The following is a 14,869-nucleotide window of genomic DNA, read 5'->3' on the forward strand; positions in this document are numbered from 1 at the left end:
CCTGGTATTATTTGGTGATATGGGATGGCTTGGATGACCCCAGTGGTTTTCATTTGACCTTTCCCACAATAACTTTTATACAGTTTGCTCTAAGTGCCTATGAAGGTACTAACTTCCAAGGTCTCATAGCTCTCCATTCTCACAATGCCCTCATGCTAATGAGTCATCAGAATTATGACTCAGATGGAATCCCCTGACCACCTACCTCCCCTAACAAGTATGTTTCTCTACCTCAGTAAATAGTCTTGTCTTCCCCCTCTCCCTGCTCCCCTAGGTGACCCATTGGCCATTATCTGGTATGATAGTAACCTGCTTGCTAGTGTCTAGAAGGCTAGTACATTTGGTGTCCCCCTCCCCACCCTTCTAGGCCACTATGACTTGAACATATGGCCTCTGGTCTTCTGTGGTCCTAAAGTTAGAATGGCCCTAGCCTTGGTCACCCCAGGTGACTTGTTCCTGAAATCACACAAGCCTGGAGTCTCATACAATGACTTGTATGGCACCCTATAGGCTGGCTGTCAGTCTAACCTCATATTTCAAGAACTACCTCTTATAAGTGGGGCTGTAGGAGAGCCATTCCTCTTCCCTAAATTTGCTCAGCAATAGCTATCCTGATCTGCTGTTATAACCCCAAGAGTTGTTATGTTCATACCAATATGGTGGTGTAGTGGGGAAGGAGATGACCGAAACCTCACTTATTGAACATATATTAAATGCCAACTCTCTGTCCGACACCACATCAAGAATTGGGGATATATATGCAATGTGGAGAAATTCCTACTGGGATTATATTTTAATGTGAAAAGACATATACATGTATAAATATATTGAAAGAAAACATCAACCCAAAGTAGTGGGGTTCTGCCCCCAATATGGACTGCAGTTGCTCCGGCCACTGGCTGGTCCTAAGTTGTGTGTGGTGGTAGGGATGGTAGTGGTGCCATGGTGCACAATCATAGAGCCAATCCAGCAGCCTCATGACTCGTGGGAATTTTGCCCTCTGTCTTGCAGAACCCTGTCAGGGTACTGACTGCAAAGGAAATTCATTTTTACTGGGCCAGGCAGACACAACTCCCTGGCTTAGCCACTTTCAAAGATATGAAGAATGATGGATCCTCCTCAAATGATTTAACTGACTTTGCAAAAGTAGGTCTTCTTTGATATCCCCAAGCTACTACCTCACCAGTCATTATTTTGGTTACTCTTTGTGACTTTGGTTGTATTCTAAATTTATCCTGCAATTTCCTAAGTGCCTTGGTGGTTAAAAAAAAAAAAGCAACCTCTGACTCCCTGGTGAATTGAGGCACCCTTCATCCCATGGAGTAATAACATAGTAAACTGGAGGCTCTCATTGGAACAAGTTTCCAGTTGTCATCATTTTCTTTATGCTAGCTATCTAGCTATCACCAGCGGATATGAAATGTTATCCCTTTTCTTCCTGGTGGAGTAGGCCTACCAGATCAAAGGGGAAACTCTTGCTGTCCCATTGAAAGCACTTAGCATATTCATTGAGAAATATGGCCATACAAGTTCCCAGATTCCTGTATGAGGCCACCCAGGTACCCATAGTTCCCATCCTCCCCCTTACCTCTCTTCTACATCACTCTTTCCTCATTTCAACCATCAGGTTAGCCAAGAGGTCATTCCAAACTATACTAAATGCTTTGGGCCATGCCCTTGTCAGGCTGGCCCAGTGGGTCAGGCTCAGTTTTAGAATGAAACAAGACAGAGTACACATACATTTAACAAAAAACTTATTCAATAATAACATTCACCAGAGTTGATTCATACAAGGTTGATTTCATTTAGGTATACCTCCCCTTGCCTCTACCTTAGCCATGATGGTACATCTGAATGGGTTTGCTGACATGCATCAAACCTGAGAAGGGCTCCTGAGATGATTAGGCCCTGAGGTTGGTTTCATTCCCGTTTTAGTGAAAAACTAGCTCACGTGGCAGAAAATTTTGATCTGATTGCTTTGGGTTCCAGACAGATTGAATTAATTAATGTTACTCCTAACAAAGCCTTGAAGAAAGGCAATTTCTGAGGAGTGAGGAGAAAGCAGTACATTGGAGGCAGAGGAGACTTGAGAAAGGAGTGTTCAGACAGGAAAAAGTCTCCCTCATGAGAATGTTAGCTCCTTGCAGGTAGAGATTGTTTGATTCCTTGTCTTTGTTGTATCCTTGGTGCCTGGCAGAAAGTAGATGCTTAATAAATGTTTAATTGATAAGGAAAAGGAGAGCATTTCCAGGAAGATGGAACAGCTTATAGCATCAAAAGCTGTAGACCAGTTAAGGAGAAAGGACTGAGCAAAGCCCAACAGATGTCGCAGTTAAGAAATAAATGTAACATTTGGAGAATGTCAATTAGAAAGTTGGCACTGGGATGTTATCTTCTGAAGGCCTTGTTAAGAGACAAGAGTTAGCATGTAAAACATAATACAGTCCAGTTGTTAAACAGTAAAATTGAAACCAGGGAACTCCCAGGTGAGGAAACTCCCTCTGGCACCTTACATCTAAGACAATGTTTCTCAAAGTTTGGCCTTGGTAGGCCAGAAGTTCCCAGAGACCCTTTCATGGAGTGGCCAGGTCAAAACTATTTTCATCATAATATTAAGACATTTACATTTCTTTCTTTTTTTTTTCTTTTTCTTTTTCTTTTTTTTTTTATTTGTCAAATCTTTATTGGGTAAGTGGGAAAGATTGGCAGGGTCCAGTTTAGTCCTTCTTGGCAGCAGCCTTCCTCATGGCAGCTAGGACGTTGCTGAGCTCCTCTCTCTTCCTCTTGGCCCGGATGTGAGTTCCCACCCTTTTTTTGATGAACTTAAGGGCTCTCTTATCCTTAGAGACCTTTAACAATTCCATGGCACGCCTCTCATAAGGGGCAAATCCACACACTTCCCGGATCATATCTCTCACAAACTTGGTGTGTTTGGTCAAGCGCCCACGGCGACGGCAGTGTCGCGGCTTCGAAACGTTTTTGGTAACTTTGTGGCCCTTGTTGAGGCCCACGGCCATGGGGTATTGGATGGCCATGGCTGCAGCGCGTAGCCCCAACGGCAGCCACAGCAGAAGGGACATTTACATTTCTAATACAATAAATATCAATAGATATATCCCACATAACCATAAGCTCTTGGGGGGTGGCCTTCAGTCATTTTAAGGAAAGTAAAGAGGTACTGAGACCAAGAAGTTTGAGAACTACCAGTCTGAGGTTTGCCTAGAGCACTGAGAAGGTTAAGTTACTCACCCGGGATCACACCCAGATTGTGTGTGATAGGCAGGACTTGGAACTCAGGTCTTCCTGGCTTCAAAACCATTTCTCTATCCACTGTGCCATTCTGCCTCTCAAAAACTGTATTTAAACGTTTTAAATACATAGGCTGACTTATAGAATTTGAGATATAAAATAGTAAATCCGAAACTACAAAATCAGGCATTAAAAGGATTCATATTTAGAGCTAATAAAAAAGATTGGAGAGGCTTTTCTATAGAGAAGTAAGAATGATGTTAAAAATCCTCTAGTTTTATATACATATAACAGACTCCAGGAGGTCCTAAAACCAGTATGTATATATTGGGAGAAAAGGGAGACAGAATGGTAGAAAGGACTAGGCAGTGCCATCTCTAAGATCTTTTGAGTGGGAAGAGACCTCTTCTCCCTTACTAGTTCTTCATGTCGCCGGAAAGCACTACTTTGATTGATACTTGGTTATATTACCGGAAGAGACCAGCTTAATGTATGGACAGTCCATGACCATCATGATTATCCTGTTGGGTGATTAGTTCTCTGTTCTTCAAATGACGTCCAAAAGCCAGTACTTTTTTTTTTCCCATATCATTCGATTGAGGCAGAATTCCACCATACATCGAGGCCTAATCCCCAAATCCTATGACTCCTTTATACGTTGTCCCTTTGAGGTAGACTTCAGCACCATAGAAGGTTAAAGCCTAAGATCCCCATTGCATCAGTTCAGAACTAGGGCTAGAACCCAGGTTTCCTACATATAATTCAGTTTCTATATAGAACTACCTCTGTATTGGGAAAGCTTCCTTTTAGGTACAAAAAAAAAATCTTGTGCTGTAACTTGGAAGGTATAGTGCAGGACCCATACTACTGAATGACTGGCTTTTGCCTCCCAAATTCCTACCAACCTTTGGCTACTTTTTCCAAGTAAGAGACAGTTATTACCAGATGAGTAGAGAAGTTGATTTTCTCCAGGTCTAGTTTAAGGAAATAGAGTGGGAATTCCCTCTACATTATCCTCAACAAATGACCATCTAGCTTCAGACTTAAGATCTTTAGTACTTACTAATGTAGTCCATTTCACTTTTGGATGTCTCTAATTGTTAGAAGTTTTTCAGGATGAATTCTGCCTTTCTTTTTTTCTGTCACGTATTCCTAACTCTGCCTCGTGAGGCCAAGTATATTGAAAGGCATGTCTAATCCCTCTTCTTTGAGGTAGGCCTTCTGATGGTTGAAGACAACTGTCTTATTACCCTTTAGTCTTCTTTATTCCATGTTAGATATTCTTAGTTCCTTATACTGATCTTCTTATGAACGAAAATTCAGAAATTTTAAATTGATACATATTTATAATAAAAGTTTGCTGCCCAAATTAAAATTCAAGCACAAAATCAAATACATTTATGTTATGCCTCTAAAGCATAAACATGAACAAAATATAGATTAAGGGAGAGTGTTGTGAACTGGTCAAACAAAAGTCAGAAATTTTTTTAATTTATAAATGTGTATATATTTATATGTACATATATGTGTATATATGTGTATATGCATATATCTTTATTATTAAAAATTCTCAGCTTTGCCAAGAAGTCGTATTTAGTTGTGTAGCGAAACCACTTGAAACTTGCTTGTTGGGAATTACTGTTGAAGTTCTAGCTTTTGTTTTAATTAGATGATGCTAAGAATACCCAAATACCTTATTTGTAAGTAGCTATAGTTCCTTAACACATGGATTGTAAGATACTGATGGCATTTTTATATTCTCAAGTTTGCATATTATTTTAGATTTTGGGAAGAATTGCGCTTTAGCCTGGTTACTGAACAAATCTCAGGAACTTATTGGCAGAGGGCAGCACAAAGGTGGTGAGGCATTTGGCCTAAAGATTGAAATGAATGGGGTAGGATGGCATAGTGGAGAGGGAGGCCCCATGTCTGTCACGTACTGGGTTCTTGTCCCTGTACAAGGCCCTTAATCTCTTTGTACTCCCTGGCAACTCTTTCAGTAGAAATCCAGTTAGCTGCTTTTATTTGGGGGAGGAGAGGGAGAAGTCAATTTAATAAACAGTTTGCCATGCTGAGAAATCATTAGAGGAAACTCGCCTTCTGAGCCACTAGGAGTACATGATTTTAGGGTTTTAGAGTTGGAAATGTCTTTAGAGTTCATCTGGTTCAGTCCTTTCATTTTAGAAGTAAGACACAGAGATGTGAAGAGACTTGAGCAAGGTCACAGAGGAGTAGTAAAGTCAGTATTAAAGCTAGGATTTGATCTAGGTCTTTGCACTACAAATACATTGTTCTTTCTACTACCTTTTCCTGTTTCCCTAGTGTTAATTTACACATGTTGATCTTACTTGCCTTCTCTTTCAGGTCAATTCCCTTTTAGAAGCCAGGGGTGGTAGTTTTAAAAATTTTACTTTAATAGTCTTTCCTAAAGCTATTTATTGGTAGGCCTTTTTGTATTCTGTCAAATGCAATCTGTGGTCTTGTGAAAAAAGTTTAAGACTACAAGTTTCTACTTTGGAAATTTTCCCTTTTTGTCTGGTTTATTCACTGTTAAACAGAGAAACTCTGTACCATGCACTGCTCATTGTTGAGGAAGAGGTAAAAATGAATAATAGTCTCTAGCCCCAAGGAGTTTATAATCTAGTAGGGAGGATAAGACCACAAATACAAGTTAGAATACTCACTTAATTGGTGCATCTTTATATGTAAACACTAGGATATCCACTGGCTTTGTAGAAAGTGGGATCTGTTGAATAAGGAGGTTCATAATAATCTTGGAGCTTTGTCTAAAAAAAAAAAAAAGATAACAGCAATTTTTCCATACATCAAATCTTTTCCAATGAGTTATAGACATAGTGGAGACATTCCTGATTTTATGAAGCTTTCAGGATTGTATGTTCCTGGTTTATTCTAGTCTGGTAGAGTATATTCAGTTCAACAAACATTAAACACCTACTGTATGTTAGGTCCTAGGAATACAAAGACAAATAAAAGTTGTTCCTGGTCTCCTAGGACTTCCATGTTGTTGAAGGAAAGAAACTGAGGAAGAAGAGAGAGGTGCTTATGTAGATACTGAATTGCATGAAGCATCTGTTGGGGGGACTGTGGTAAAAACAATAGAATATATTTGAAAACTGGTTTTGTTTGTTATAATAGGGTATTCTTTAACAAGGGAGATACTGACCTGGGGAAAAACTAGTATTAAAACAATAGCACTTTAAATATATATAATATCATTGTATGAATACTGTTAGAAACAACATAAGAAAGAGATTCTAGAAAATCTAAAGGAAAAAAAGTGGCCTTATTAGTGTTGGGTTGGTGTGTGTATGTATGCAGGGAGCAGGACAGGGAGGTGGAATTCAGAAGACATGGGTCCCATTCTCTTTGGACATATCCTGGTAGTAGAACCCTGGCCCCAAGCAACTCTAGGGGACTGGAAGTGGCAGAGCAGGCACTTTATTGCTTTAAAAAGGGGTGTTTCCTCACTGGGAGTTCCCTATGCCAGTGGAATTACAGGTCTGACTGTATGGGTGTAGAGACATACACATACATATATACACCCACACTCATGTAATTTGCTCTTTTTTGTATATGAATCTCAACTGATACAAAATAAAATGAGCATATTCTTATTCAAAATAGAGCAGATAATGAGGCTTGTATGTAAAACCATGGATATTTATTACTTGCTTTTTTGTTTAAGTATATAAAATCAAAGTTGTCCTTGTCGCTTGTTTTAGTTCTTAAAACATTTAATTTGGAACCACTTACTTTGGTTGGTTTGGTTTGGAACTACTCTTTGAAGAAACAAGATGTGTTAAGATGTCATCTGCTTACCAAAGTATTAAAAAAAAAACTCCTGTGACAGAAATATTTTGAGTTATTAGTGATTCTGTACTTCTGACATCAGACTTTCAAAATACTGCAAACACAGGAGAGACCCCTTGTTTGTGGACAACATAAATAAAATTACGTGTCTGTAGCCTCTGCTGTTGGCAGATGTTCCCATTCTGTAGGTTTTAACTCTAATTCAGATCACTGCTTAGCAGTGCTGACTTTTATCCAAGTATTAGAATGAAAAAGATTAAGTTTTTGCTAAAAGTTTAAAAAATATTTTATTTTACTATAGGAATACCCAACTCTCACTACCTTCTTTGAAGGGGAAATAATCAGCAAAAAGCACCCATTCTTAACCCGAAAGTGGGATGCGGATGAGGACGTAGATCGGAAACACTGGGTGAGTAACTCCTTGAAGGATCCGCTTTGACTCTTTGAATGACAATTTGGTAACAAAAGGTAATTAGAGGTTTAGGGAGCATTTCCAGGCCAAAAGAGAAAAAGGTACTTTTCTAATTGGCCATACTTTTGTTTTCTTATTGGAAGTTAAAGCTGTGAGCAAAATGGGGATTTGTTCCAATATACCCAAATAGTGGTCTTATTAAGGTCAGTATTTCCTCCAGTAGTACAGTGTAATCCATCCTCATTTAACCATCTTGTGGGAATCTTCCTCATGTTTGACACAGAGGGCCCACCCAGTATGCTGGGGGAACATCCTTGAGTTTTCCTGACATCCCAGGGATACTAAGGAAGCCCAAGTTAACAAAAATTAACTTTTGTTCTCTGAACATGAACGGCACATCATCTTTTTCAGTTGTGCATTTCCTTGATATCTTTTACACCACTTCTTTATAATAAATTTCTTTTTCATATATGTTGTAGCTTGCTTACATCTCCCAAATTCTTTACTGTTGACCTTGGAGTAAATCTCAACTTCATTTCTTTGTAGAATATAGTGTTTCATGACTCATAGCCAATGTAACATTACCAGAAGGATACTAGTTTTAAGGAGATGAGCCTTTAAACAGAGGAGTTTGTATTTGATTCTAGAATGGATTCTTAGCCTTTTTTGTATCATGGACTCTTTGGCAGTCTGGTGAAGTCTATGGATCTTTTCTTAGAGGAATGTTTTTAAATGCATACAGTAAAATACATGGGATTATAAAGGAAATAAATTATATTAAAATACAATTATCAAAATATCAATAATATCTTACTATATTTGTGTTGTAGTAGTATGACAAAATATTTTTAAAATATATGCAAGTTAAATTTTATTTTTTTAAAAGATATTGTGAAAACTGTTGCTTAGCTTGAATAACACCATTAAGCTGTAGTCTTTTTTTATTTCTTTTAAATTTCTTTACTTATTTTTAGTTTACGACATTCAGTTCCTCAAGTTTTTAAATTTCAAATTTTCTCCCCCTCCCTCCCCTCTCCCCTTCTCACCCAAGATGGCATGCAGTCTGATATAGGTTCTACATATACCTTCACACTAATCATATTTTCACAATAGTCAAGTTATAAAGAAGAATTATAACCAATGGAATGCACCACAAAAAAGAAGAAACAAAAAAAAGAGACCAAATAGTTTGCTTCAATCTGCATTCAGACTCCGTAATTCTTTCTCTGGATGTGAATTGCTTTTCCTATCACTAGGGAGTTATCTTAGAACCTTGGATTGCTGAGAAGAGCCAAGTCTATCAAAGTTAGTCATCACAGATACAATGTGTCTGTAATTGTGTGTAATGTTCTCCTGGTTCTGCTGGGGAGCATTAGGTCATATAAATCTTTCCAGGTTATTCCAATTGTTTGTAGCTTTCTCTTTTCAAAGAAATTGATAGGTAATTTTGTATCTTAAACTCAGTCTTAGTAAAGTGCTTTCTCTGACTTTTGAAAGCTTGTAACGATGTCAACTTCTATGCTGTTTCAACAATCCGGCTAGCAGCTACTGTGGCAGTGTAAAACCAACAACAACCAGCACACAGAATGCTGCAGCCCCAGGTTCTTTTGATCTGCTTTACCAAGGAAAGCAATGTTAAGGGGTTAACAGTCTTACTTTAATCCAACATACAAATATTCACTCAGCTCAGAGGGAAAAGCCAGCACCCTGGGTTTCAGAGCAAATACAAACAAATTACAAACAGCAACAGACAGACCTTGTCTGATTCAAATCTTGATTCATAGTTACCAGAATTTAACACAGTCCAAACATCCGGGTTTACAAGCTGGAGGGCTCTTAACTATAGCTGCCCGGAGTCTCCACATCAGCGCACCACCAAGAGTAAGGGCCCTAAGCAAATAGCTCTGTGTTCCCTTTTTAGTCACTCTTTAGCATTCATCAAACATCATCTGAGCGACCAGAACTTAGGCTCTTACTATGGCTCTGGTCTTAGCAACTCCCCTTAGGACCCATGTGACCTAAAATCATCACAAAAATGCTACTTAAACCCATGTGGTCCAAAAGCCTCTGATGTCACAAACATGTCACTCAAACCCATGTCAACTAGGCTTTCCTTGAGGCAAGGAGGTTATCAAAGACTCCTAATTTAACCAAGGAAACAAAGGCCAAACTCTTCAAGGGCACTTGGTTGAATAAGTGCTAAGAGCCCATCTTGATTCCCAATACATATCCTCATTTTCATACTGGCCGTTTAGCCAAGAAAGCTAAGACATTTGTCAGTATCATCCAGCTGTGACTTCAGGACCTTGAATTGAGAGATTTGTCTCCTTAATGTGGTTACACATATCTGCTAGGTAAGCGAGTCAGAGAATAAATCCTTTCTTTCAAAGTGCTTCAAGAGTGGGGTTTCTTTTTCTTTTAGAAAACAATGAAACTTGTGCCCTTAATTCTTAGAAGCTCTTCAAGACTTTTCCTCTTGAAAGTGAACTTCTGTGTGGTAGACAAACACTTCTATTTTGTTCCCATTTCTTGACAAAATCTTGTAAAAATGTGATGATTTAAAGACCTGCCTCTCATAAGCTTGGTAACTTATGACTACTGACAAAACTTCTTTCAGGGTTTTTGGAAGAGTCTTTGTTGCCCCTGCATGTCTATGATGATGGGAGGAGCTTCTTTTTTCACCAAAATAGCAAATGCTGATGCATTACTGGGTGTCTAAGGAACTCAGTCTGTGCAAAGATTATGAAGCTTTACTTTCCAGAGTCTTGTTTGGCAAAAATATTTTACTTTTCCTAAAGGTTGACAGTCAATTTAGTTTCCCAGAGGGACTCAGAAAATGAGAACTCTTTGATGGTGTCGCCCTGCATGTAGCAAACAAAAACAAGAGCTAGTGGCACTGAGAGAAGCCTTGTTTCATCCAGTACCGTACTGGAGGGGGTTAGTGAGTCAGCCTATTCTTTGTTGACCTGCTTCAAAATGTCCAAGGTTCTAGAGTATATCACAGCATTTCACGGTGGAACTGCTTCCAGATTTTCCTCTGTTGCACACCACAAACCATTTTGACCATTGCCGGTACAGATGGCTTTACTAACATCTCTCCAGGAGGGAGGGGTTTCTTTTGCTGGGCAATTCATTAAGCAGCTGAAGAAAGTTTCTGTGAAACGGTAAATCCAAGTTTGGGAAGTGTCCCGGCTTTTTCAAATTGAGCTTTCTTTGCACAGAAAAAACTCACATCTTTACATGCATTTTCAGTATATACACATGAGGTGCTCTTTCAGTTTTTCTTGGCTTCATACTCATTCACAAGAATTTTTCTGTGTGCATATGTGTGCGTGCATGTACATGCATGCATGTGCATGCACACACACACACACACACACACACACACACAACAGCAGTGGCTTTTATGTCACACATTTTACATTCATTACTTCAAGTGAAACTAGGCAGCTTAGTGGCACGATGTATAAAATGCTGGTCTGAGTGAGGAAGACCTGAGTTCAAATCCCTCATTAGACGCTTACCAACTGTGTAATCCTGGGCAAGTCACTTCACTTCTGTCTGCCTTAGCTTCCTCAACTGTAAAATGGAGAATAGCACCTACCTCCCAGGGTTGTTGTGAGAATCAAATGAAATTATATTTGTGAAGTGTTTGGTACAGTATTTGACATATAGTAGACATATATAAATAGTAGCTGTTGTTATTATTATTAGCCATATGATATAGTCTTTATGTTTTTCTGTGACATTTCAACTTAAATTTGATCAGCAAAAATATAAAAAAAGCTAAAAGAAAATATTTGACTCAGTTAATTTTTTTGAAGCTCAGTATTTTTGTATGGTTTTTAAGTGATTTGATAAATCTGCATAGAATAAGTAATTTGTATGAGATATTCAAGAAATTCATATGATAAGTAAAATAAGACAAGTTTTACAACCTGTAACCAAAGTTTTAACCCTTTTAATGGCTTTTAACCCTCTCATAGAAACATGGATTAGAGCAGTAGCTCAGGAATTCTGTCCTTCCTGGAATTTGGCTGTTGTACGTAGAGTTGTATCCTAGAAATATTGTTTGCAGTTTTCTTACAAAGCTATTTTTTAAATGAGCAGCATTTTCACAAAATAATAATGCATGAAAATCACTTGAACAACATACTATGTATATATGTCTTTACTTCATAACACAGTGTACAAAAAGGAAGAATGAAGAGGAAAAGTAGGATAAAGAACTTCTCTGTTTGCAGAACTTAGAACACTGTGCATGACCTTTATCACTGTGTAGTCTGTTAGCAGTAATAAACTACTTTAAATAACACACTTCAGCAGTTACCTCAGCCATCCAGTGTGTTTGAACTTGCCTGGTCTACATGTGTAGTCCATATGCCTGTATATGTTATAAAAGGCCATGTCACCTTATGGAAAGTTAAGATTTTTTTATTCGAACTATTGCTTTTGCAAAATGAAAATAACTCATCTCCTTCCATATACTTATTGGCAAACAGTTATACTTAGGGAATACTGGAAGGCAAAGTAGATGTCTGGGGCACCAGTGTAAGAAAATGCAACTTCAAAATTTGGTGACTGAACAACTAGGCACAGAGATATCTATAACAAATGTAATGTGATATGATTCTATCTGTGATTTCTATTGGTAACAAAGTCACAGGTACTGGTAATACTACTATGATTTATTGCCTGTGTGTTGAGAAAATCAAATTGATTCTGTACCTTTTTTTATTGATCCTATTTAAAAATAATTGATTTTATCCTGTAATTGCCTAAGTCATGGTTCTTTGTCTCTGGATTTAGTTCAGAAATTCAGCTGGCCTGTAATGAGTTCCATTTAGAAATCTAGCTCTCTTGCTAATTGCTGTTCTATTCTTGCCTGGAGGAAATCTGCTGTCTTTGAGGGGTGTGGATGGACACCACCAAGCTATCCTTTAAAGATGACTGGTTTGCTCTCCAGAGAAGTCTGCTCCACTATTTCTGACCTTGCAGGTGGACTCAAACAAAAAACGTTTCTTAGTCACAGAAGGGGGTCATTGTTAGCCCCTCATTCCCAATTTCCAACCAGTCATTCTCCCCCACACTTCAGCTCTGTAACCAGTCTTTATTTGTTCCTTGCCTATGGAGTTTTATTCTTTATTCTGTGCTCTCCCAAAACTATTTAAGGGAGCTGTCCACCTCATTCAGGGTCTTAACTTTGCTGAGGAAGCCGAGTTTTTTTTATTGATAGATTTGCGCTTTACTGAGAAATTGATCATGCTCAGAACTTTGTGTACCAGTTTACCGTAATTTTAACTGTTACAGCTTATAGTTTGACAGAATTGTAAAACTTCATTTAGGGTTTGGTGAAAATAAAGATGCAACTTTTTTTCCATCCAAGTTCATTAACCCTCAATTAAGAACCTCCGTCCTAGAGATAGTAGGAAGCCACTGGGGTTTATTGAGCAGTACAGAGTAACATGGTTAATCCTATGGTTTTGGACTGTCACTATGGCTGCTTTGTGGAGAATGATTTATAGAACAGAGAGACTTGAGGCATGGAGATTAACTAAGAGGCAGCTGTGTAGTGTAGGTGAGAGATGCTGAGGGAAGGAAGAAGGACAGGTGAGTTGAGAGGTGACAGATTCAAGAGAGACTGGGGAGACAAAATCAACAAGACTTGACAGCTGATAAGTTATATGAAGTAAAGGAGACTAAGAAGTCAAGAATTACAGTGAAGTCGAAGCCCTAGGTAATTCAGAAGATAGTAGTACCCTCAACAGAAATAGGGAGATTTGGAGGATGGGTGCATCTGACTGAAAAGATAATGAATTCTATTTTAGATATGTAGAGCTGGAGATGCCTACAGTACATCTTGTTTCAGAAGTTCATTAGGCAGTTAGTACTGCAAGACTGGATGTCAGGAGGGACACCAGGGAAGGATGCATAGATCTGGGAGTAATCTACATACGGATGATGATATATTTTAAGTAAATAACTAGGTACATAAAAAATATGTATAATATAAATGAGATTATCTCAGAGAGAGGGGACCATAGCTTGGGCATACAGAATACGGTGCCTGTAGAAGGTGGGGTTTAAGCTGAGTCTTCAAGGATGGCAAAGAAGCCTAGAGTCAGTCAACATACATTTTAATGGGCCAGGCGTTATGCTAAGCTTGAGATGACAAAGAAAGTAAAAAACAGTCCATACCCTAAAGGAGCTCACATTCTAATGTAGGAGAAAATAGGCAAATAACTATGTACATATAAGATATCAGGTATATGGGTGTGTGTGTGTGTGTGTGTAGAGAGAGAGAATGAATAAATGAATGAATATAAATAGGTTATTTCAAATGGAAAGCACTAATATTATAGGATACTGGGAAAGGCTTCTAGCAAAAAGGTAGGGTTTTAACTGAGACTTGAAGGAAGTCATGCAGGCCAGGAAGCAGAGATAAGGTGTTGCAACAATTGGGCTAGTAACCACTATGGGGTTGAAAGACCAACACAAGCCCAACAACAAGAACGCTGCCAGCACAGGTATTTTTGATCTGCTTTACGAAAGAAAGCAATGTTAAGGGGTTAACAATCTTATTTCAATCCAACATACAAATATCATTCACTTAGTTCAGGGGAAAAAGCCAGCACCCTGAATTTCAGAGCAAATACAAGCAGATTACAAACATACATTATAAACAGACCAAATACAATTCATAGTTACCAAGAAACCATCAACATCTGGGTGAGCAGGAGGCTCTTAGAGCAGCTGCCCAGAGTCCTGCACCTCCAGGAGTGACAGCCTCAAGCAAATAGCTCTGTTCTCTCTTTTTATACACTCTTTAGCCCTCATCAAATGTCATCTGAGCGACCAGAATTTAGGCTCCTACTGTTGGCTCTGGTCTTAGCAACTCCCCTTAGGACCCTGAGGGCTTCATGCCCACATAGGCTTAGCACCTAGTAGATAGGGGTTTGGGCCTGGAGCTTTGCACCTACTAAGGCTAAATCAAAGACACTTAATTAATTTATCATTCTAAAACAGTAAAAAAAAAAAAAGTCCCAACTGAATTGACATCACACAAGGAGGAAGAGAGTTCCCAGCATGAGGGATGGCCAGTGAAATGGCACAAAGTCTGAACATGGAGTGCTGTGTTTGAGGAACAGCCAGGAAGCTTGTGTCGCTGCATTTCAGCGTATATGTAGTGGGAAGTAGGATGTGAGAATACTGGAAGGACCACCGGGTTTGAAAGGACTTTAACAGCCAAACTGAATTTTATGTTTGTTCTTGGAGGTAGTAGTGAGCTGTTGGAGTTCATGGGGAGAGGGATGTGTGTGTATGATATAGTCAGACCTGAGCTTTAGGATGATCACTTTGACAGAATGGAGAATGGAT

The 14,869-nt window shown here is 38.8% G+C and overlaps 2 protein-coding genes across 2 annotated transcripts in view; one reads left to right on the forward strand and one right to left on the reverse strand.

The window, feature by feature from the left end:
- Nucleotides 1–14,869, forward strand: part of GID4 (GID complex subunit 4 homolog) — a 40,360-nt gene that overhangs the window by 11,837 nt on the left and 13,654 nt on the right. Inside the window, exon 3 of the mRNA XM_036739724.1 lies at nucleotides 7,382–7,489. Coding sequence (XP_036595619.1) covers nucleotides 7,382–7,489 — 108 coding nt within the window. The remainder of the gene's footprint in view (nucleotides 1–7,381; nucleotides 7,490–14,869) is intronic.
- LOC118832376 (60S ribosomal protein L36-like) lies at nucleotides 2,664–3,044 on the reverse strand. Its single transcript, XM_036739734.1, has one exon. It carries the CDS (start codon nucleotides 3,033–3,035, stop codon nucleotides 2,718–2,720), a length of 318 nt encoding a protein of 105 aa, XP_036595629.1. The 5' UTR covers nucleotides 3,036–3,044; the 3' UTR covers nucleotides 2,664–2,717.

This window comes from Trichosurus vulpecula, chromosome 1, assembly GCF_011100635.1.
Source record: "Trichosurus vulpecula isolate mTriVul1 chromosome 1, mTriVul1.pri, whole genome shotgun sequence".
Lineage (NCBI taxonomy): Eukaryota > Metazoa > Chordata > Mammalia > Diprotodontia > Phalangeridae > Trichosurus > Trichosurus vulpecula.